Here is a 22,228-nt window from a genome sequence, read left to right on the forward strand (position 1 = left end):
TTCTATTACTCTATTTTGTACAGATATGAATGTGAGCATGTCTTTGGCAGGTCACGCTAAGATTTTATGAAAAGTCCTTCTACTTTAATACGGGCATAACTTTTCTCTCCAAACTCGCAATAAGAACAGTCGACTAGTAACATGGCCATGAACAAGCTTGCCCACGTTTGGGCAAACCTTAGATTACTGGAATCACTATTTTGATCTGCAAGAATAGCAAGATTTCTGTAAGTAGATTTGACCAATTGGCAAAGTCAGGTGGATGAAAAGAAGCGTGCAAAGGGCAAACATCTTTGATCTCATAATAGATAGCATCTGAAAAGGCACCTTGAAAAGTGGCCCTTGCTTTTTTCCTTCCTTCCTTTCCTTCCTTGTCCTCCTTCCTTCTTTCCCTGTCTTTCTACCTTCCCTCTGATCTTCCTTCCTTTCTTATTTCCTTCCTTCCTTCCTTTCTTCCCAGAGAAAGTAAAATGGAATAATAGTCTGCCACAGTTTAGATTTATCACCCACGTTACGTATTATGCAGATTTCAGTCTTCAGAGTATCCATACACCCTTCATTCCACACCATCTCTTTGGCCACAGACAGGAACAATATATTTTGCTTTTTCAAGAAATCAAGTGTACAGAGTGGAGAGAGAGAGGGAGGGAGGGAGGGAGGGAGGGAGAGGGAGAGTTTGGGAGAGAAAGAAGGAGACAGAGAAAGAGAAAGAGGGAGGGAGGGATATATCTTGCTCAATTATGTGATTTTGGATCAATTTCACTTATTCATACAAAGCCATACCACTGTAGGGATACGATGCTTCCTTGGTCTGGAACAAGCCTCTTTTCACTTTCCAGATGCTCCCTAAGCTGAATTCATTACCAGCTGAACGCCGGTTCTATTTATCCCTTCCGGTGGAAATTTAAGCATTACACAAATGTTGCCATTTGCTGCATTATAAAACCTGCATATATAAAGGCAATGATCGTATTAACATGAAGGCATGGGGGGAATGGAGGCTGCTGAATAGCAGAATAGCCTCTGAAGCAAAGCAAATGGGGCGGGCAGAGAGCATAATCCTCTCTATTACTCAAGAACATTTGCAAATGAGGAAATTTCCAAGAGACGTATTGAGTAATAATGAAAGAGCTGAGGCGATAACTGTAACCATCTATCTACTTTATAATCAGGCTCTTTATATATTGGAAAGAAACTAACCTGCCATTTTTCACCACTGTATTAAAGCTATATGTGTGTGTACTCTCTCTCTCTCTCTCTCTGTATGTATATGTGTGTACATACGCTATATACATATATACATATATACATATATACATATATACATATATACATATATACATATATACATATATACATATATACATATATACATATATACATATATACATATATATATATGCATATTCTTTCTAGCCAGGTTTTACCTACGTAAGTTAAGATGTTCTACAGCCCTGGTTCTGTGAAATCTCATTCACAGGTTTCTGGGCTTTTTATTTCTAGCTGACAAGCAGCAACTCTGTGTTGCTCTCTCCCAGAGAGATTTCACAGAACCAGGGCTGTAGAACATCTTAACTTACATAGGTAAAACCTGGCTAGAAAGAATATGCACATAAAAGCCTATGAAAAAGAAATATATATACATACATACATACATACATACATACATACATACATGTATGTTTTTCCTCTAGCCAGGTTTTCCCTACATAACCAAGGTTTTTCTGCAGCCCCAGCTCAGTAGAATCACATCCACAAATATATATATTTGTTTTCTGAGGTTTTCGCGGGTGTTTGTATGTAGGTCTTTGGTTATTCGGGTTTTCTCCCGCATAAAATTGGAGGTGTCTTGGCAACGTTTCGACGAAGTCTCATGCGTCATCTTCAGGCTGGTGTTTTCGGCTTCGTGCTTCTAGGAGCAATGTGTGTGATCGCAGCTGTTTCCTCCTTTTAACTGCCAATGGGGATGTGAACTGATTGGGTGGGAGCTTGGCTGTGTTCTGATTGGGTGGAGGTGTGTTCTGATTGGTTGGGGGTTTGTAGTATTTCTATGTTTGCCCTGTCTACTCTTTCTTTGGGGGAAAAAAGGAAAGATGTCAGACAGGGATTCTTTGCATAGCCTTTGCAGCCTTGGGTGAATGAATGTTTATTTCAAGTTACAAGAAGATGCACGTTCCATGTCCAGGACCTTTTCTGCTGTAGGAAAGCTGCAGATGTGATGTACACCATTTGCAAGCTCAATGACAGTCACAGCAGCTGTCAGTCAATGCTCCGAAAGGTTATGTTAACACATCCAGACATTGACCGACCTAAAACGTAGGAATGAAAAAGGCCTCTGCTAAAAAGAAACTGAATTTACAGGAACTGGGCATGGCTAGTCTAGTGAAGAGAAGGACCAGGGGAAACAGATAGCAGTGTACCAATATTTGAGGGGCTGCCACAGAGAGGAGGGGGTCAAGCTATTTTCCGAAGCACCCAAAAGCCAGACAAGGAATAATGGATGGAAACTGACCAAGGAGAGATTCAACCCTAGAAATAAGGAGGAATTTTCTGACAGTGAGAACAATCAACCCATGGAACAGAAGTTGCCTTTGGAAGTTGTGAGAGCTTCATCACTGGAAGCTTTCAAGAAGAGATTGGACTACCATGTATCTGAAATGGTACACGGTCTCCTGCTTGAGCAGGGGGTTGGACTAGAAGATCTCCCAGGTCCCTTCCAACTCTGTTATTCTTTGTTCTAAGTAAGAGTTCCAATTTATTGAAGTCGTGTTCAATAAATTGCATGGATTCACCAAACCAAGATGCACAGAATGCCACCAAAATAGCAATGGATTGCAGGAGAAGGGTTCCATTACAGGCAGTCCTTGACAGCAACCAAATCATTAGGGGACTGGAAGCTAAAACTTATGAAGAACATTTGCAACTACTCGGTATGACTAGTCTAGTGAAGAGAAGGACCAGGGGAGACAGGATAGCCGTCTTCCAATATTTGAAGGGCTGCCACAGAGAGGAGAGGGGGTCAAGCTATTTTCCAAAGCACCAAAGGCCAGACAAGGAATAATGGATGGAAGGTGATCAAGGAGAGATTCAACCTAGAAATAAGGAGGAATTTTCTGACAGTGAGAATAATCAACCCATGGAACAGAAGTTGCCTTTGGAAGTTGTGGGAGCTTCATCACTGGAGGCCTTCAAGAAGAGACTGGACTACCATTTGTCAGAAATGGTGTAGGGTCTCCTCCTTGGGCAGGGGGTTGGACTAGATGACCTACAAGGTCCCTTCCAACTCTGTTAATCTGTTAAATTTCTGGACTGGTTAAAGAAACCAGTTCCTTTTCCTGCACACCTGCCAGTTGTCATTTCAGAGCGAGGGCTATTCAGATACAACAGTTTGTTTAGGATCGTTCGGCACCGAAAAAAAGTGACTTACGACCGTTTTCACACTAACGACGTTGCAGCATCCCCGTGGTCACGTGATCGAAATTCAGATGCTTTGGCAACTGACTCATGTTTATGACGGTTGCAGCGTCCTGGGATCGCGTGATCTCCTTTTGTGACCAAAGTCAAGGAGGAAGTCAGATTCACATAACAACCATATGACTATAATAACCATAATAACCGCAGCGATTCACTTAACAAGTGTGGCAAGAGAGGTCGTACAATGGGGCAAAACTCACTTAACCAATACCTCACTTAACCACAGGAATTTTGGGCACAATTGTGGCTGTTAAGTCGAGGACTACCCGTATATCAGTGACTGCATGCGTTTTGCAGATGCCACACGCTGAATAAATAAAATAAAATATAAAATAAAATACAATAACCGATAGGATAACCCTAGAGGCGATCTCATAACGGCAATTAAATAACACAAATTGGGGACAGAAGCAGCATCAACCAAAGATAGGTTTCCAAAACAAAACTGCAGCCAGAGAAAATTACATTTTAGGGCGGAAAACATACAACTGAGCCGAACCTGTAGTATATCACTGGCTCGCTCTTCTGCCACAAAGTGTTGCTCGTAATTTGAATATTTCAGGTCACAAAGAAGGAAGTATTACTCGCTGTCTATTATTGCAACAAATGGAGCTGGTGAGGCTGTCAACCAGCAATTCTCAAACTAGGCAGAACTATTTTGTAAATGTCACACAGATGTCTCCCCATCTCGAGGACGGCCAAATTTCTGGCGACTTTGAAACAGTGGCGGAAAAGGCCAAGAATTTAATTCCCGCGCTGGTTTCTACATGGGGGCCTTGGATTTCGGTACTTGGCGGTCTCTCGCGCTGCAACTTGTTCCACTGTGTGGAGGTTGTGAATTTCTGCTCTCAGCAAATCCCTAAATTTATGGCCCTGCTTGATGTGAGGTCCAACAATCATCTAATTCGACAACGATGCCAAATTTATTTCGAGGGTTACGAGTTCTGCAGCAAGATGTGTCGGTGGGAAGATATTTCTTTGGAGACTTTTCCAAATGTCTGCTGATATGTTATCATAAAAAGAGGACCTGATCTGGGGAGCTCACATTGCAACACTGGTCAAAAGTGGCCAAGCAGAGATTATACTACCTGAGACTTCTCAGGAAACAACAACTGAATGAAAAACTGCTGGTGACCTTCTACCGCTACACTATAGAGAGTATTTCAACTTCCTGCGCCTATGTATGGTTTGCACAGTGGCAGATAGGACAGCGCTCCAGAGGGTTAACATCACTGCCTAGAGCAGGGGTCAGCAACCTGCAGCTCTGGAGCCGCATGTGGCTCTTTCATTCCTTTGCTGCGGCTCCCTGTTGCTGATCGGTGCCACTATTTTGAGAGGAGCTTCCAGATGCAGGAGGGAACATGGCGTGTCAGGAGGAGACTCTATGAGCGGGTTTAATGCAGTCGGCTCCACAATTGATAGGGCTTTTGGTTAGGACAGGTAGAGGAAAAAGGACACCGCACTAGGAAGAGACGCTATGGTGGGGGAACCGGACTTCCGGTGAGCTCCAGAATTGAATGGGGGGCTTCCGGTTACAACCTTTGTGGCTCTTTGAGGGTTTGAGGGTACCAACCTCTGGCCTAGAGGATCATTATTTGCCCTCTCCCCTCCTTGGAAGAGCTTTATAGTTCCCACTGCCTTAAGAAAGTTGAAAACATCCTTAAAGATCCATCTCATCCTGGCCACTCTTTTTTGTTTTTGAACTATTACCATCTGGCAGACGGTACAGGACAATAAAAACAAGGACAAATAGGCTGAAAAACAGCTTCTATCCCAGAGCGGTAACTATATTGAATTCTACTGTATAGTGCAATATTAATGTGATATCAGGGGTTTTCAATTCAAGCGTATGGAATATGAAGGACGTGTGTTTGTGTTTTATTTATATAGTTATAATGTATAACTGAAGACGGCATTTAATTTCGTTGTATGAGGTGCAATGACAATAAAGTAAACTAACTAACTCAACGTTTGACATTGGGGTAGGAGGAGCTTTGATTGAATAAATTGATTTATCCGGATGCTTCCATTCTTAGGACAGATTTCAGGTGGTTTGACTTCTCGACCAATTAAAAAAAGTCCGTATCATTGAGCAGATCTGAAATCCCACCTCAAATCCAATTTGTCCAAATCTTTTTTTGTAAGAAAAACAGTACAGTAATATCGGATTTGCATTGGATATAGGCACCGTTCGTTTAGTGACTGTTTGAAGTTATAACGGCACTGAAAAAAAGGGATCGGCGACTCACACTGATGACCGTAGTAGCATCCCCAGGGACTCGTGATCAAAATTCGTGCGCTTGGCAACCGGTGTGTAAAAAAAACCCTTCATTTGTAAACATCTGCATCCTTAATTTAATTTATTATCGGACTTATATGCCGCCCTTTCTCCACAAGGACTTAGGGCAGCTCACAGCAATAAACAACAACAAGTCCAATTAAAATTCAACAATAAAACTAAAATTCCCATTAAAACCCCATTCAGTCCAGGCCAGCTTGGCGAAACAGCCATGTTTTAAGGTCCCGGCGGAAGGAGCGAAGGTCGGGGGCTACCCGGAGCTCCAAGGGGAGCTGTTTCCAGAGGATAGGTGCGCCCACAGAGAAGGCTCGCTCCCTAGGGGCCGTCAGCCAATATTGTTTGGCCGACGGGACCCCAAGTAGGCCCTCTCTATGTGAGCGCACGGGGCGATGGGGAGCTGTTGCTGGCCGCAGGTGATCCGCCAAATACCCCAGGCCTAAGCCATTAATAAACAGGAAGTGTCCGTTTCTTTACTTAGGAAAGTCCAAGTATTTTTTTTTTCCACGCCAGAAACACACAAAAGTGAAGAAAAAGGGGTTAACTGGAAATTTTGAACCTCTGCCCCAGGGGGGGTGAAGAGATATAAATTCTCCACTATATCTCTTTGGATAGCAAGAATTCAGACCGCAAAACGTATTTTTGTTGCCGATGTCCCATTTGACACCACAATGCTGATGTCTTGTATTTTACCCACAGGTCTATTTTATCCACAGTCAGAAATGTAAAGAAGAAGAAGAAGGGGAAAAAAAAACACTACAGTAAGTAGAAATATCCTGGGCTTCTCTGCCTTTGTTTCATTTATAAGAAAACACACAGAGAGATAGTAAAAAGTTAAGACAGCCTCGGGCGGTTCCATCACACGGTAGAGAGGTCATTTTATTTTTATCAAAGAAGGGAGCAGATCATCGTCTTATCACACATGTTGACATCTCTGCAACTCGGAGAAAGAGGAAGATAAAAACCCGAGTCCCCTTGAGGGGTTTTAGCCTGCATTTTAAGGAGCAAAGACATTTGGCTATTAGCTCCTGAAAACCAAAGTAAAAGCAAAGATCCTTGGGAGAAAAAAAAGCTTAGTATAAGGCAGAGGTGTCCAATTCAAGGCCTGGGGGGCCCGGATTTGGCCCGCGTGGTCCTTAGATCTGGCCCACGGGCAGGGGTGAAATCCAGCAGGTTCTGGAGAACTGGTAGCGGAAATTTTGAGTAGTTTGGAGAAACTGCAAATACCACCTCTGACTGGTCCCAGAGTGGGGTGGGTGGGAATGGAGATTTTGCAATATTCTTCCCCCAGGAATGGGGATTTAGTTTCATGCATAGCTCTAAAATGAAGGAATGTTCCTTTGCATGGACAAGTTCTATGGGGGGGCGGGGGCGGGGAGAAAGAAAGAAAGAGAAAGAGAGAGAGAGAGAAAGAGAAAGAGAGAGAAAGAGAGAAAGAGAGAGAGAGAGAGAGAGAGAAAGGAAAGAAAGAAAGGAAAGAAAGAAAGAGAGAGAGAAAAAAAGAAAGGAAAGAGAGAGAGAGAGAGAGAAAGGAAAGGAAGGAAGGAAAGAAAGGAAGGAAAGAAAGAAAGACAGAAAGAGAGAGAAAGAAAGGAAAGGAAGGGAGGAAGGGAGGAAGGAAGAGGAAGGAATGAAGGAAGGAAAGAAAGAAAGAGAGAGAGAGAAAGAAAGAGAGAAAGAAAGAGAGAAAGAAAGCCAAATTACCAGGACTCAACACCAGGACAGATTAGCTGACAATCTTATTTATTACCGAAGGAAAACAATATTTTGCACCATGCTGCTTAAAAAAAAACAACCAGTCTAATCACTTCAATTACATACTGTCACAGCAACAATATTTAACTGTTTCCAAGCATGATTTCCAAAAAGAATGATAGTTTCGGGGGGCCCACCGCACCTTGCACGATCCTGCACCAATTCGCCCTCTTCTGCATATCACACGTGTCCCTTATTTTTAAAGGCGGGTTAGCACAGGAAAGGCTGGGACATTTGTTTAGATTTAAATGAAGCGAGCTCATTTAGCTGGGCTGTGTTTATTTATTTATTTTAGAACATAACATTAACATATAAAATACTTCGGGGATGGAGAGACTGGGAAAACCTTCATTTGTTAAAATAAACGCCAGTTCCACCCCTCATATCAATCCTGGGCTAATAATGTTTCGATGCCAACATCGAACAGTAAACCTTCACCGGCTTCCAAGCGAACAGCACAGATAGAGAGAAGAATTAACTAGTAGTCCTTGTCTTACAACGGTTCGTTTAGTCGCCGTTCGAAGTTGCAATGGCACTGAAAAAAGGGATCGACAGCAGGGGTGGGTCCTACTTATCTTTACTACTGGTTCCACATGCACAGATCACCCATGATGACGTCGTGGCGGGTGGGCGGAGCCTCCCGCCAGTTTTACTACCGGTTCTATAGAACCGGACAAAACCGGGAGCGACCCACCACTGATTGACGGCCGTTTTTTACACTTATTGTATGACCGTGGCCGCATCCCCATGGTCAAATAATCCAAATATAGAAATTCGAATAATAAAATAATAAATAAATAAATAAATTCAGACGCTTGCCGACTGACTCGTATTTATGATGGTTGCAGTGTCCCAAGGTCACGTGATCAGAGGTGGTATACTGCCGGTTCGTACCGGTTCAGACGAACCTGTACGGTCGACTAATGCCGTCCTATTTAGCCACAGAAGACACGCATGAGAGCAAAGCGTATGCACGGAAGGCCAGGCGCATCGGTGGAAAGTGCATGCACACGCGAAGCGAGCATGCACGCGCACGGCGAACCGGTGGTAAGCATTTCTGAAACCCACCGCTGCACATGATCCCCTTTTCTAATAAGCAAAGTCAATGGAGGAGCCAGATTCACCAAACAATCGTGTTCCTTCCTTACCACCTACAGTGATTCGCTTAACGATGGTGGAAAGGTCGTAAAACAAGGCAAAACTCACTGAACAACTGTCTCGCTTAGGGAAAGAAGTTACGGACTCGGTTTTGGTCGTTAGGTCGAGGATTGCCACTGTTTACGTCTCTATGCAGGAAGTCATCCTTTCTCCCCTCTGTTCCCTGAACTTCTGCTTGCCGCGGGGCCGCGATCTGGCGCTCCAAACTTCCTAATCATCCATCGATTCGGTTTTCCGCGTAGTTTATCATCTGAATTCCGACGGGAACGTAAAGAAGCTATTTGTGAGGTCAACCACGGCGTAGTCAGAGGCCGACATGATATCGACGCCGGGTGGGAAGAAATTGCCAAATGCAGCCGATCAATACCTCGTTTCACCACTGCAGCCTTAGACACACACAATGCGTGTGTAACCCTCTTTTACGGCTATGAAAATAACAATAATAATGGAAACCGGGAAATAAATGCTTCCCTCCGGCTAAACTCTTTGATTAGTTGAGGGCAGAGGTGACCCCAGCAGCTGCATCAAGCGAAGTTTATCACCTTATATAAAACCGTCGAGACAAGCGGCAAATAAAGAGACACTAGGATTCTCTCGGCGTTAAGAGTGACTTTCCACAATGCAATGCCCTGGCTGTTTTTTTTTTTGTTTTGTTTTTAGGATTTCATCTCTAAGAAGACAGGTCGTCCTTGACTTACAATTGAAAATGTCCGTCGAGAAGCAAGACGGTTGTTAAGTGAGTTTTGCCCCCTTTTACGACTTTTCTTGCCACAATTGTACAGGGAATTACCGCAGTTCACAACTTCCGGAGGAAAGTAGTTTCACTGATTAGAACAATTAATCAGTGGAATAACTTGCCTCCGGAAGTTGTGAATGCTCCAACGCTGGAGGTTTTTAAGAAGAGATTGGACAACCATTTGACTGAAGTGGTGTAGGGTTTCCTGCTTCAGCAGGGGGTTGGACTAGAAGATCTCCAAGGTCCCTTCCAATTCTGTTATTCTATTCTATGCCATGCCATGCCATGCCATGCCATGCTATGCTAGTCTATTCTCTCTTCAAATCTATTTTCTCTTCTCTCTTCTCTCTTCTATTCTCTATTCTTCTATTCTATTCTATTCTATTCTATTCTATTCTATTCTATTCTATTCTATTCTATTCTATTCTAATTCTAATTCTAATTCTAATTCTAATTCTAATTCTACTCTACTCTACTCTACTCTACTCTACTCTACTCTACTCTACTCTACTCTACTCTACTCTACTCTACTCTACTCTACTCTACTCTACTCTACATTCTATTCCACTCCATTCCATTCCTAACAGAATCTGGCTCCCCCATTGACTTTGCTTATCAGAAGGTCGCAAAAGGGGATCAAATATCAATCAGATGCCAGCATCCAAATTTTGATCACGTGATGCTTCCATGGTCGTAAGGGTGAAAAGCGGTCATAAGTCACTTGTTTTCAGGGCCGTTGTAACTTTGAACGGTCCCTAAAAGAATGATTGCAAGTTGAGGCTTACTACCTGTACCAAGTCCGCAAACTTTCACGTAACAAATTAAAAGCCGCTGCTGTCTGACCCTCGCAATATTCTTAAAGTTGTGATTATTATCGCATTGATTTGAGAATCCTTCAAGCAATATTTGAACCAAGGAAAAAGATCTTTCACTCCCTTCCAAGGCTTGTACAGTTTGCTCAGTGACTGTTTCAAGTTACAACTGAAAAAAAAAAAATGATTTAGGACCGTTTTCCAAACTTACGACCGTGGAAGCATCCCCGGTGGTCCAAATTCAGACGCTTGGCCACTGACTCATATTTATGACAGTTGCAGTATCCGGCGGGATGTGGGGGGGTGTCACCGGATCCCCATTTGTGACCTTGTGACAAGCAAAGTCAATGGGGGAGCCAACTTCGTTTAACGTCCGTGTTACTCAGTCAAAACTGCACTGATTCACTTAACAACCATGGCAAGAAAGGTCCTAAAATGGGGCAAATTCACTTAACAACGGTCTGGCTAAGAAATTCTGGGCTCCATTGCGGTTGTAAATAAGAGGGCTTACCTGTATTGGCAGGTGCTTAAGCACTCGCTAGATACATCCCTGAGCTTATTTACAGCACAGGAAATACGTCCCTGCAGAAGTTTCCCTCCCGTTTATATTTTAGCTGCTTAATAAATCTGAGTCCGGACACAACTCAGTAAGACAAACCTCGCTCCTTAATTAAAAAGGCCATTTTAAAAAGGAGGGGAAAAAAGAAAGAAAAGAAACCAGAAGGACATTCCTTGGGCTAAGTGCGAAAGATTAAGCGGCTGTCCAGCCGGCGGCTCTTCTTCGCCAAGGAAGATCCAATCGAGGGCAGGGGGTTTTAAATCATGAAAAATAAACCATCTCAACAGCCTGCGCTCAATAGCAAGCAGAGAGCCAGGGGGACGCAGGCTGCCTTGGATTAACACATTTCCAGTTATAACAAGTAATTTTACAGAGGATTAGTATCTTGATGGGCTGATCAATACGAGACTCGGGCTGCCATTACCGATGAAGAGAAAATTACCCCTCTGGTGTAATCAAGGACGTGTGTGTGTGTGTGTATATGTGTGTGTTAGTTCTCCTTCATTTACAAAAGCCATTATTGTAATGGTTGCAGAGTTAACAGCTGGGGCAATCTGAAGCAGGCGATCCGGGGCCGTGATGAATTTTAAAACAGAGAGCATTTGCCACGCTCTCCATCTTACCTTTCATCGGCTCGCCCTCCTGAATCAGGGCATTGTTTCCAACCCACAGGTGATGCATTACGCCCCACGCGCGCTATTCCTCAGCGAGCTGTCTCGGTAATAGCGCTGGGAGTGGGGGGGAGCCAACGGGTTAGCATCCTAGATTCTTCCGAGCAGACAGTTTTTGTTTTTAACTTTTATACACACACACACACAAACACATGCAGTATGTGTGTTTGTGTATGTGTAACATACACACACCGTGTTTTCCCGAAAATATATTAATTTTTGCTCCAAAAGACGCATTAGGGCTTATTTTCTGGTTAGGGCTTATTTTGGGGGGAATACAGTACTAAATGCATCCGTTTGGCTGACAATCTTAACTGGGGCTTATTTTGGGTATTACGAGCATTCTGAAAAATCATGCTAGAACTTATTTTCTGGTTGGGTCTTATTTTCGGGGAAACAGGGTACATATACATATATATATATTAAGTGTTTTCCTATCGAAGCACCTGGTCTACCCCAATATGGAAGGGAGCATACTGCTTCCGTTTCATCTTTCAGCTCCAATCCAGGAGCCCTCAAGCAGTCGCATTCACGACAAACCATTTTATACCAAATTTATATTTGCTGATAAAGAAATAAAGGGAGACTAGTATAGTTTTTTTTTTTTAAATTTGATTTATATGCCGCCCTTCTCCGGAGACTCAGGGCGGCTTACAATGCGTTAAGCAATAGCCTTCATTCTTTTGTATATTTTATACAAAGTCAGCTTATTGCCCCCACAAACTAGGTCCTCATTTCACCTACCTTAGAAAGGATGGAAGGCTGAGTCAACCTTGAGCCTTGGAGAGATTCGAACCAGCAGAAATTGCAGGCAGCTGTATTAATAACAGGGTGCACTAAACCACTGTACTATCAAGGCTCAATTTGATCTATTTCAAGCTATTTAGCTCTCATCAGCTAACCATACCCTTACTCGGATTCAAGTAAGCTGGGCTGTTAACTCGCAGTCAGGATGCAGCTAGGATAATGAAGCAGGACCCACAACTTCTAAACTGATAGTAAAGGCCAGAAGATGACAAGGTAGAGAGCTTGTCGAAACGTTGCCAAGCCTTTAAAGTGTTGGTTAGGATTTTAGCCAGAGTTTTAAAAGACCTTACAAAGTGTTTTGTTGGGATTTTGGAGGATTTTGAGCTGAGATCTTAGCCAGGATTTTAAGCATTTTAACTAACAGACTTTTAAATGACGTGGGAAAACACCCGAGATTTTAACTTTTTACATACACACACCCGAAAATAAGACATCCCCTGATAATAAGTCCAATTGGGCTTTTGAGCGCATGGCAATAAGGCCAAGCGCTTATTTCAGGGTTCAAAAAAGATAGGCTCTTATTTTCGGGGAAACGCAGTAGATCCAGACAGACAAGCCGATTCTGGGTAATCAAACAAACACTGTAATAGTAGACAAGGACCAGGCGACAACGGTGATGATTGATGTAGCCGTGACAAGTGACAGCAACATCAGGAAGGAGTATGGCAAGCTGCAGACGCACCAGGGTCTGAAGGTGGAACTAGAAATGTGAAAAATCAAGGCCAAAGTGGTCCCAGAAGGAGCATCCAAGATTGTGACTCTACTCCTCCAAAGCATCATGTCATCATCCAATCCAACAAGAGAGAACTTCATTCCTGAGGCACAGTAGGTTCCTCAGCCGTGACATAACATGGTTCTGATATTGTCTAAATTTGTAAAAAAACCTTGACTATCCACCTACACAGAAGAACCAGGAAGCCACTTGGAAGACTACGTTCTACTCCAGAGATGTGAAACCTGAAATCCTATCCTTGAACTTCTAGAAAAGAGTTTCCCAACCTTGGCCATGTCCAGGTATATGGACTTCAACTCCCAGAATTCCATAGTCATTGATGAGGATTCTGGGAGTTGAAGTCTCCTCACCTTCAACTGGTGAAGTCTCCTCACCTTCAATCCCCACCTTCAAGATTGGGAAACACTGTTCTAGACGCTTCATCATTGACCATGCAAATATTTGAGTACTCCATATCTAATGGGGCAATAAATGCTTGTATACTCCATAATTCACACGGATGAAGCACCTCATTTGAAAGTATGATTTGCTGAAACGGTTTCCTGAACAATTTGAGGTTGGCAAAGTTCCCTCCACATTACAGGCCATCAATTATGGCTTGTAAAACCAACTCTTGTCTTGCATTGACACAACTTCATGGAAACATTATAGGTTGTGATGAATCAACCTTGTAATCACTATCCAACTGATTACTTCCTCTAAATGAGGAGCTCTCAGGAACCCTCAGGAACCCAGTGAATCTTTAATTCTGAAGAAAACAAATGAAACACAATGAAATAATAGAAGCAAACTTGCCTTTCTTGTTGCAGTTTACGGGACATGGAAAGACAAAGTTACAGTTCTTGCTGGAATGCTTCACAACAATTGCAACATTACCCAAATTGGCCCAGAGAATAAAATACATTAAAGGCCAAAGTATTTCCAATAATTATCTGTGGAGCTGCACTGTTAAACAGTGTATTCTTTTAGAAAATAAGGGAAAAACTTAGATATGTGTTTGTTATTTGCAATGCAGCCAGAAATATCAGGGAAGGAATGAGGTATTTTTCCTGGCATCTGAAAGACTTAAATCTGCCTTCAACAGCTTCAGGAGTTGATATTTTTCTTCACATTGCTGTGATTTATTTATTTGATATTTGATTTGTTACCCGACCTGCATTTATTTTATACGTAACTCAAGGCAGCTACTATAAATAACAACCATGGCCACATGATCAAAATTCAAAGACTTGGCAACTGACTCATATTTATGACTGCGGTAGTGTCCTGGCGTTACGTGGTCCCCTTTTGTAACGGCTGTTAAGTGAATCTAACGTTGCTAGTCAATTGAGAAGCCAGATTCACTTAACAACTCACAGTCTTACTAACTGTATCGCTTATTAAAACGTAAATGTTTCTTTCAGTGACGATACAGGTGGTCTTTGACTTACGACCACAATTTTGAGCCCAAAATTCGTTGCAGTTCAGTGTGTTTTGCCCCCGTTTTATGGCTTTTCTTGTCACGGCTGTTAAGCGAATCGCCGGAATTATTAAATTAGTAACATGTTTTTAAGTGAAGCTGGTTTCCCCATTGACTTCGTTTTTGCCAGGAGGTCCCAAAAGGAGATTACATGACTCCAGGACACTGCACCCGTCATAAATGTGAATCGTTTGCCAAGCATCCCAATGTAAAACCATGTGAGGGATGCTGCAATGGTCGGTAAGTGTGAAAAAAGACCCCAAGTCACTTTTTTTCCAGTACCGTTGCAACTTCGAGCGGTCACTAAACGGACTGTTGTAAACCCGGGACTACCTGTTACCATTTCAGACAAACCGTTGTCCAATCTCTTCTGAAAAAAAAAAAAAACTCTGGCGTTGGGAGCATCCCACGACTTCTAGTGGCAAGTCGTTCCGCTGGTTCATGGTTCTTTCACTAAATGGCAAATTTCTAGGTTTGCTTCTCTTTCTGCAAAAGCCGAGATTTTGTGCAAAAGCCGAGAATTTTGCACGCTGAATTTGCAAACTTGGGTTTGCATCAAACTTTCAGTTTTGAAGGGACCAGTGCACCTGCAGAGCCCGCAGAGCCTGTGTGCTTTTTGGGCTAAGCTCTTTACCTTCGCCTCCTTCTCTCTTTCCTCCGCTCGGGTCCTCCTCATGCTCCTTTCGGCCGCCTTTTCCCACGTGCAAAAGAACCCGACTCGCTTCCAGCCTCCAACTGTTCAGAAACAGCCTCTTCTGCCTTCCTTGGGCAGCGTTGCTCAGCCTTGTCTGGAACTACAACTGGAACTACAACTCCCGAGATGCCCCGCGTGGCTTCCGGTGCCATCCCGGAAACGCGGGAGGGATGAGGGGGAGCGTAGTTAGCGTCCCGCAGGCGGGAAAGCGAGGGATTCCGTGCCGGAGAAATACAACTCCCAGAAGCCAGCGCAGCGGGGGGGGGAGGGAGAGAGGAGACACGTCTTCCTTTGGAGCAGCGCCCTGGGGCGGAAGTGACGTCGGGGGTAGCAACGGAGGCGGTTGCTAACGGGGGAACGCGACGCAGCGAGGAAGAGGAGCAGGAGGAAGAAGAAGAGGAGGAGGAGGAGGAGGAAGGCTTCTGTGAGCCTGGCAGGAGGAGGAGGAGGAGATGCAGGCCCGGAGGAAAGAGATCGGCTGCCGCATCTGTAGGTGATTCTCCTAGGAATATATTTGATTGATTGATTGATTGATTGATTGATTGATTGATTGATTGATGGGGGCTGACTGGGGATGCTTTATGTTTTTTTTCTGAAAGATCCGGAATTATTAAAAAGAAGGACGCAACCTCTGAGCTGGTAGGTGTATAAAATGCCGCAGACGACAAGATTCACCTATGCACGTACGCAGCCAGTCCTCGACTTATGACCACAATGGAGACCGACGTTTCAGGTTGCTAAGTGAGACCTTGGTGAAGCTGAAGCTTGAGGACATTTTTTATTTTTTATTTTTTTTTGGCACTGAATCACTGCAGCTGATAAGTCCGTAAAACCCTGCCGTTAAGTGAATCTGGCTTCCCCCCCCCCCTTTGGTCGCCCTGCAACCGTTATAAATACGAGTCGGATGCCGAGCGTCTGAATTTTGATCACGTGACCATGGGGATATCCGCCGCAAGGGTCGTAAGTGTGGAAAAACGGTCATGAGTCGCTTTTTTTCAGTGCCGTTGTAACTGAAATCTGTAACAGAGACCTTTCTTGCCACTGGTTCTTAAGTGAATCACTACAATGGTTAAGTTAGTAAACATGGTCGTTAAGCAAATCTGGTTCCCCCCCCAATTGACTTTGCTTGTCAAAAGGTCGCAAAAGGGGATCACATGACCCCGGACACAGCAACGGTCATAAGTACGAACCAGTTGTCAATGACAACTGGTTATTGATGAATTTGGATCACATGATCCTGGGGACGCTACAAATGCAACTGCGAAAAATGGTCATAAATCACATTTTTTCAGTGCCGCTCTAACTTGGAACAGTCACTTAAACGAACTGTGGTAAGACGAGGACTACCTGTCGTAAATGTGAGTCAGTTGTCAAGCCTCTGAATTTTATGATCACACGACTGGACTGCCCTCTGTCAGAAATGGTGTAGGGTCTCCTGCTTAGGCGGGGTTGGGGAGTGGTTGGACTAGATGACCTCCAGGGTCCCTTCCAACTCTGTTAATCTGTTAATGGGGATGCTACAAAGGTTGTAACTGCTGGCAGGGTCCAGGAGAAGAGTCTTTTCTGATCATGGCTCCCAAGGTAAGATCTGCACCCATCCTTGTGTTCTTCCTGAAAAACGTGGAGACGAAGGATCCCTCATTTCAACCCTAACTACAGATATTCTCCTTGAACATAATTTGCTCTGTTCTCTGTGTCATTTGTTTTATAAACAGAGCAGGAAATTCGTAGTGCCCTGCTGTTTATACCTCAGCCATGTCCGCTGAAGCTGATGAAACATCGGAAGATCTCCCAGTGAGAGACGTAGGTCTAAACCTCGGAGGACATTCAGGTTTGTCACCCTGGTTAGAAATCGGATTAACTCCTGAATGTCTTTGTATGGTAGAAAGGTTCTTCTGCTAAATTATCTCTGAGGGTACATATAGTATCATTTATTTTGTTTGGTAGGAAGCAAGCTTTAGCCTCCTTCCAGTTTGACTACAATCATAGTAATTAAATCCTTACAGAGGGCTACGGGCACACCAGGGCTCGGGTTAAAGACACTGAGCTTGTCAGCTGCAGCCCAGGTTCAAGACCTGAGTGCCGCACGACGGGGTGAGCTCCTGTTCCTTGCTCCAGCTCCTGCCCACCTAGCAGTTTGAAAGCCTGCAAATGCAAGTAGATAAATAGGTACCACTTTGGTGGGAAAGTAATAGCGTTCTGTGTGCCTCAGGATATAATCATGCTGGCCACATGACCACGGAAATGTCTTCGGACAGTGCTGGCTCCCTCGGCTAAGAAACAGAGATGAGAGGTGCCCCCTAGATCGAACATGACTGGACAGGGAAATCCTTTATCTTAAAGAGATGGATGGGTCCCTGAGGTTACCTGTTTGGTGTTTGGTGTATATTGCAAAGCTATAAGGAGAGAAACTTGCATGTCTGAATGTGCTTCCTCCTTCCCTTTATCTTCACTTAAACTAGGGAGGGGCTCATAATTTACTCATCTTACTTTCTTGCACCAGACTCAGACCTCTTTTATCTGACTCACTCCTTCCTTCCTTCCTCTTTCTGTTGTGGCCCAGCAGCAGAGTCGGACAGTGAGGAGGTTGGGGAGGAACTTGGGCCAGTCCTGGGGGCTGGGGAAAGCTCGGACAAGAGCTCTGCGTCAGAGGCAAAGAGGGAGATAGTCAACAGCGAGGCAAAGGAACAGCTGGAGCCCATTCCCAGTATGCGCGTGCACAGAGCTGTCAGAAGACAAGAACAATTAAGAAAGCAGGGTCGACTCGGGAGTAAGGCCACACCTTGCCCCTCCCATAGGAAATAAAAGAGCAAACAGGGAGTGGGCTTTTGCAGGAAACAATTCGTTTGTTTGGTAGTTTCAAGAGTGGAAAGTTCTTTTTCGTGACTCTAAGAGGCTCTGTGCCAAGTTTTGCCTTGTACTGCGTTTGGAAACAAGTTATGTGGCAGCTTGCCAAACGAGATAAGGTGTGTTGATAAATATTCCTTTGAAAAACGGTTTGGACAAACTTTGCTGGCTGTGGATTAAAGTAATTCACAGTCGTGTAAATAAAAGAGGTTTTTCTGGGACCAATTCCTGCTTCCTCCTTTTTAAGGGAGCCTAGGTCAGAACGCTTTTCTTTCCTTCTTTCCTTCTTTCTTTCTTTCTTTCTTTCTTTCTTTCTTTCTTTCTTTCTTTCTTTCTTTCTTTCTTTCTTTCTTTCCTTCCTTCCTTCCTTCCTTCCTTCCTTCCTTCCTTCCTTCCTCCTCTTTCTTTCTTTCTTTCTTTCTTTCTTTCTTTCTTTCTTTCTTTCTTTCTTTCTTTCTTTTTCTTTCTTTCTTCCTCCGTGCACATTCTCTCTAACTTCTACCCTGAGCTGGAATCTGAACTGGTATCTCGTAAAGTCCTAAGCGTTAGAAGGACGTTACCTACTTCATCCCTGAGCTCAACCTTCTCTAAGGTCATTGCAGAGGAGCTCGCAAAACTTTCCTGGCCTCAAATCTGCCATCAGCAAAATTTACGGTAGTCCTAAAAACAAAACAAAACCAAAATAACCCTTGATTCCTCCTCCTCCTCCTCCTTTTGCAGAACCATCAACTGCCCAAAATGTTAGGGCTCGGCAAATCGTTTCGCGGATTCACCGGGAGGAACTTGAAGATCGATACCTTCGCTTACACGAGGAGAACATCTTGCTGAAACAACATGCCCGTAAGCAAGAGGATAAGATTAAAAGGTCTGGCTTCCCTATTGACTCCCTAAAATGTTGCTTGTAAAATGAAACCCAGGTAGTCCTCGGCTTATGACCACAATTGAGCCCCAAACTTATATTGCTAAGTGAGACATTGGTTAAGTGACTTTTGCCCCATTTGGCAAAATTTGGCGACTTTTTTTTGCCATCGTTGTTAAGTGAATCAAACAGATGTTAAGCGAATCTGGCTTCCTCATCAACTCGGCTTGTCAAAAGGTCACCAAAGGGGGATTGCATGAACCCGGGAAAGCCACAACCGTCATAAATACAAGTCCATTGCCAAGCATATCAATTTTTATCACGTGACCATGGGGTGCTGCAATGGTCGTAAGTGTGAAAAATGGTTATAAGTCACTTTTTTCAGTGCCGTCGTAATGGTCATTAAACAAATTGTTGTAAGTCGAGGACTTCCTGTACTTGAAGAGCGTGTCCTATCGTGGGATAATAAATAATTAAGCTGGGTTCCTTTGTCATTTTTTAAAAACACTTTTCCTTTTTAAAAATCCAAAACTCTTAAATTGTTTTAAAGACCTTCAGGAGACTTTAACCTTCTTCATTCACTACAGCAAATCACTTCTGGGTTCATTTCCAGGGGCTGAACATCATACCCTCCTCGCGCATCTGCTTTTTGTTCTTTTTTTTTCGTTAAAGAAAAAGGTAGGAGTTTGCTAAAAAAAGGGGGGGGGTTGTAAATCCTTAAATAGATGAAGTGTGCCTCTATTTTCAGGCTCCCGTCTGGGTTTTCCACAAAGAAACAGGAAAAGAAATCCAATGTCTTCCTATAAAGTAGTTGCAGCCGTTAAAGAGATGTGGGACCGATGTTGTAAAGTTTTGAACTTCCCTCTTCCATCAAAGCCACCTTTTCTTTCTTAGCCTGCCAAGTCCTGCTCCCTGACCCAATCCTTCACTGCTGCGAGTATCTTCTGATTTGGGGGGTATTACATCACCCTTCCACGCTCCGTCTTTTGTTATAGCTTCCCTCTGTTTATCAAAACTCGAGAGGAATCAAAGGTACAACTCTGGAGACGCCAAAAGCAAAAATTTACCCTTTTAAAATTAGATGAAAACCATTCCTCCTGCATCCAATTATTATCCAACCACGAGCTGTTAAGCCAGTCCTGAAACAAATTCCCTATGTGTCCAATCACACTTGGCCAATAAAGAATTCTATTCTATTCTATTCTATTCTATTCTATTCTATTCTATTCTATTCTATTCTATTCTATTCTATTCTATTCTATTCTATTCTATTCTATTCTTATTCCATTCCATTCCATTCTATTCTATTCTTCTGCTATTCTATTCTTATTCCATTCCATTCCATTCATTTATTATTCTATTCTATTCTATTCTATTCTATTCTATTCTATTCTATTCTATTCTATCCTATCCTATCCTATCCTATCCTATCCTACCCTACCCTACCCTACCCTACCCTACCCTACCCTACCCTACCCTACCCTACCCTATCATTTGCTAAGGATAAGACGCAGCAAGGCACAGAGGATGATTAAAAGCTGGCCTGGTCCAGCTACTCATTTTAATTCTTTTATTTGGCAGAAAACGCGTGGGTTTTGTTCCCCTGTCCTTGCATGGAAGCAAGACATCAGCGCAATGTGTTACATATTGCAAGCATACATGGGATAGTTTAATATCACATGGAGCTGCAGCCTTTGTGCCTGGCCTCACCACATCCCGAATCTTTAACGACACTTAAGCAGAGTCCACAGTTTCTTAGGAAGGTCATCCGTTCCAAATTTGAGCAGCATATGGACCAAATATGTCTCCCTTCCCACTTGACTAAACTTTCAGTGATAAGCCTTAGGAAACTATTATTTGTCAGTGCTATAAAGCAGATTGCTAGCCGATGGTTCCAATTATCTTCAAAGGCCTCTTCGCAGGCCGTCATAGTTCTATCGAAACCTGAAATTTATTACTCAGGTTTGACCGCTGAAAGTCTTCACAGTGATTATGTTCCTTTCAACAAAGTGCTTTTTCATGCTGATTTTTCCCCCCTTCCTTTTCTCCCCCACCCCCACCCCATTGGCTACATCTGACTTGTCTCCTCAGAATGGCCACTAAGTTAATACGTCTCATTAATGACAAGAAGAAAGCAGAGCAGATCGGTGGCGTCCCCAGGCGGCTGGGTCAGGACGTGGAGATGGAGGAAGTCATCGAACAACTTCAGGAGAAGGTCCGGGACTTAGAAAAACAGAACGAAATGATACGCAACAGGCTGATTTCTACCAAACAGCAGCTTCAGCTTCAAGGCCAAAGACACACGCCCTACAATTACGTCCAGGCACGGGTTAACACGGGACTCAAGAAGGCGACGGAAGGTTTGAGGGTCCACGAGGCCACCAAGAAAGGTATCGGATTGAGCCTTTAACTGTCTACGTTTCAGATAGATGAGAGGTTAAACCTGTGTCTTAGATTTTTTTTATTATTATTATTTATTTATTTATTTTTATATGCCGCCCTTCTCCGGAGACTCAGGGCGGCTTACAATGCGTTAAGCAATAGACTTCATACTTTTGTATATTTTTTATACAAAGTCAGCTTATTGCCCCCACAAACTGGGTCCTCATTTTACCCACCTTAGAAAGGATGGAAGGCTGAGTCGACCTTGAGCCTGGTGATAATTGAATTCGCAGTAATTGCAGGCAGCTGGATGTTAAATGCTGCCTTAGTAGGAGGCATTAGCCTCCTACGCCACTCAGGATCCAAGAAATGTCCTTGACTCTCTGAGAAAGGAATGTTATTATGACTATATATCACTCATGCTCCATACAATCCCCCCCCCTCCCAGTTTCCCACACCATTAAATGTGGCAGGCCTGAAGGCCCAATGCCAAAGATGGCTTCCAGGCCTGACAGCTTGGTCATGGTGATGATGAATCAATTATGTTTGTCATCGTGGATCAACTTCCAAATCAACGAACGTGCTTCTCTCTTTATTTCCTTCCATCCACCTCACCTTTCCTACCAGGGATGAGGCTGCAGAACGTTGAAGAATTGCCTTCCAAGTATGGACACAGTTTACTTGAAGAAGCAAGAGCAGAGATCAAAAACTTGTATGCCTTTTTTTTTTTTTTTGGAATTCTTCCTCCTCCTTCTTCTCTTCCTCCTCTGATCAACCTGTTAAGCTTCTCAAGAAAAGTTAAAAAAAAAAAAATTACACCGGGCAAGTCCTGTTTAGTTTTGTTGGGTTCTCCTATAAAAAGTTGACACTGAATTTTTCAAGACCCTCTAAATGTCGGAGGTTCGGTAGACATATTGGGATTTTGGAGCCATTTGTGAGGACTTTCCAAAAAAATTAAAATGGCGGTTACTTAGGCTCGGTTTGAC

General features: G+C 43.4%; 2 protein-coding genes across 16 annotated transcripts in view; one reads left to right on the top strand and one right to left on the bottom strand.

Moving 5' to 3' along the window:
- Nucleotides 1-15,287, bottom strand: part of FTO (FTO alpha-ketoglutarate dependent dioxygenase) — a 173,600-nt gene extending 158,313 nt beyond the window's left edge. For 4 of the 5 annotated variants that reach the window (XM_087876960.1, XM_087876959.1, XM_087876957.1 and 1 more), the window contains exon 1: nucleotides 15,095-15,286. In XM_087876960.1, coding sequence (XP_087733086.1) covers nucleotides 15,095-15,136 — 42 coding nt within the window. In that variant the 5' untranslated portion in view covers nucleotides 15,137-15,286. Of the gene's footprint in view, nucleotides 1-15,094 lie in introns of all 5 variants that reach the window. The other variant, XM_087876958.1, reaches the window with a different exon arrangement.
- A 42-nt stretch (nucleotides 15,288-15,329) lies between these two features.
- The window catches only part of RPGRIP1L (RPGRIP1 like), a 59,701-nt gene continuing 52,802 nt past the window's right edge, over nucleotides 15,330-22,228 (top strand). For 6 of the 11 annotated variants that reach the window (XM_060682492.2, XM_060682496.2, XM_060682497.2 and 3 more), the window contains exons 1-5: nucleotides 15,330-15,643; nucleotides 16,870-16,985; nucleotides 18,722-18,866; nucleotides 20,952-21,250; nucleotides 21,870-21,954. In XM_060682492.2, coding sequence (XP_060538475.2) covers nucleotides 16,910-16,985; nucleotides 18,722-18,866; nucleotides 20,952-21,250; nucleotides 21,870-21,954 — 605 coding nt within the window. In that variant the 5' untranslated portion in view covers nucleotides 15,330-15,643; nucleotides 16,870-16,909. Of the gene's footprint in view, nucleotides 15,648-15,753; nucleotides 16,115-16,869; nucleotides 16,986-18,721; nucleotides 18,867-20,951; nucleotides 21,251-21,869; nucleotides 21,955-22,228 lie in introns of all 11 variants that reach the window. The other 5 variants (XM_087876962.1, XM_087876964.1, XM_060682494.2 and 2 more) reach the window with 5 other exon arrangements.

The sequence above is a fragment of the Pantherophis guttatus genome, chromosome 11, assembly GCF_059756535.1.
Source record: "Pantherophis guttatus breed Tessera chromosome 11, ASM5975653v1, whole genome shotgun sequence".
Classification (NCBI taxonomy): Eukaryota; Metazoa; Chordata; class Lepidosauria; order Squamata; family Colubridae; genus Pantherophis; species Pantherophis guttatus.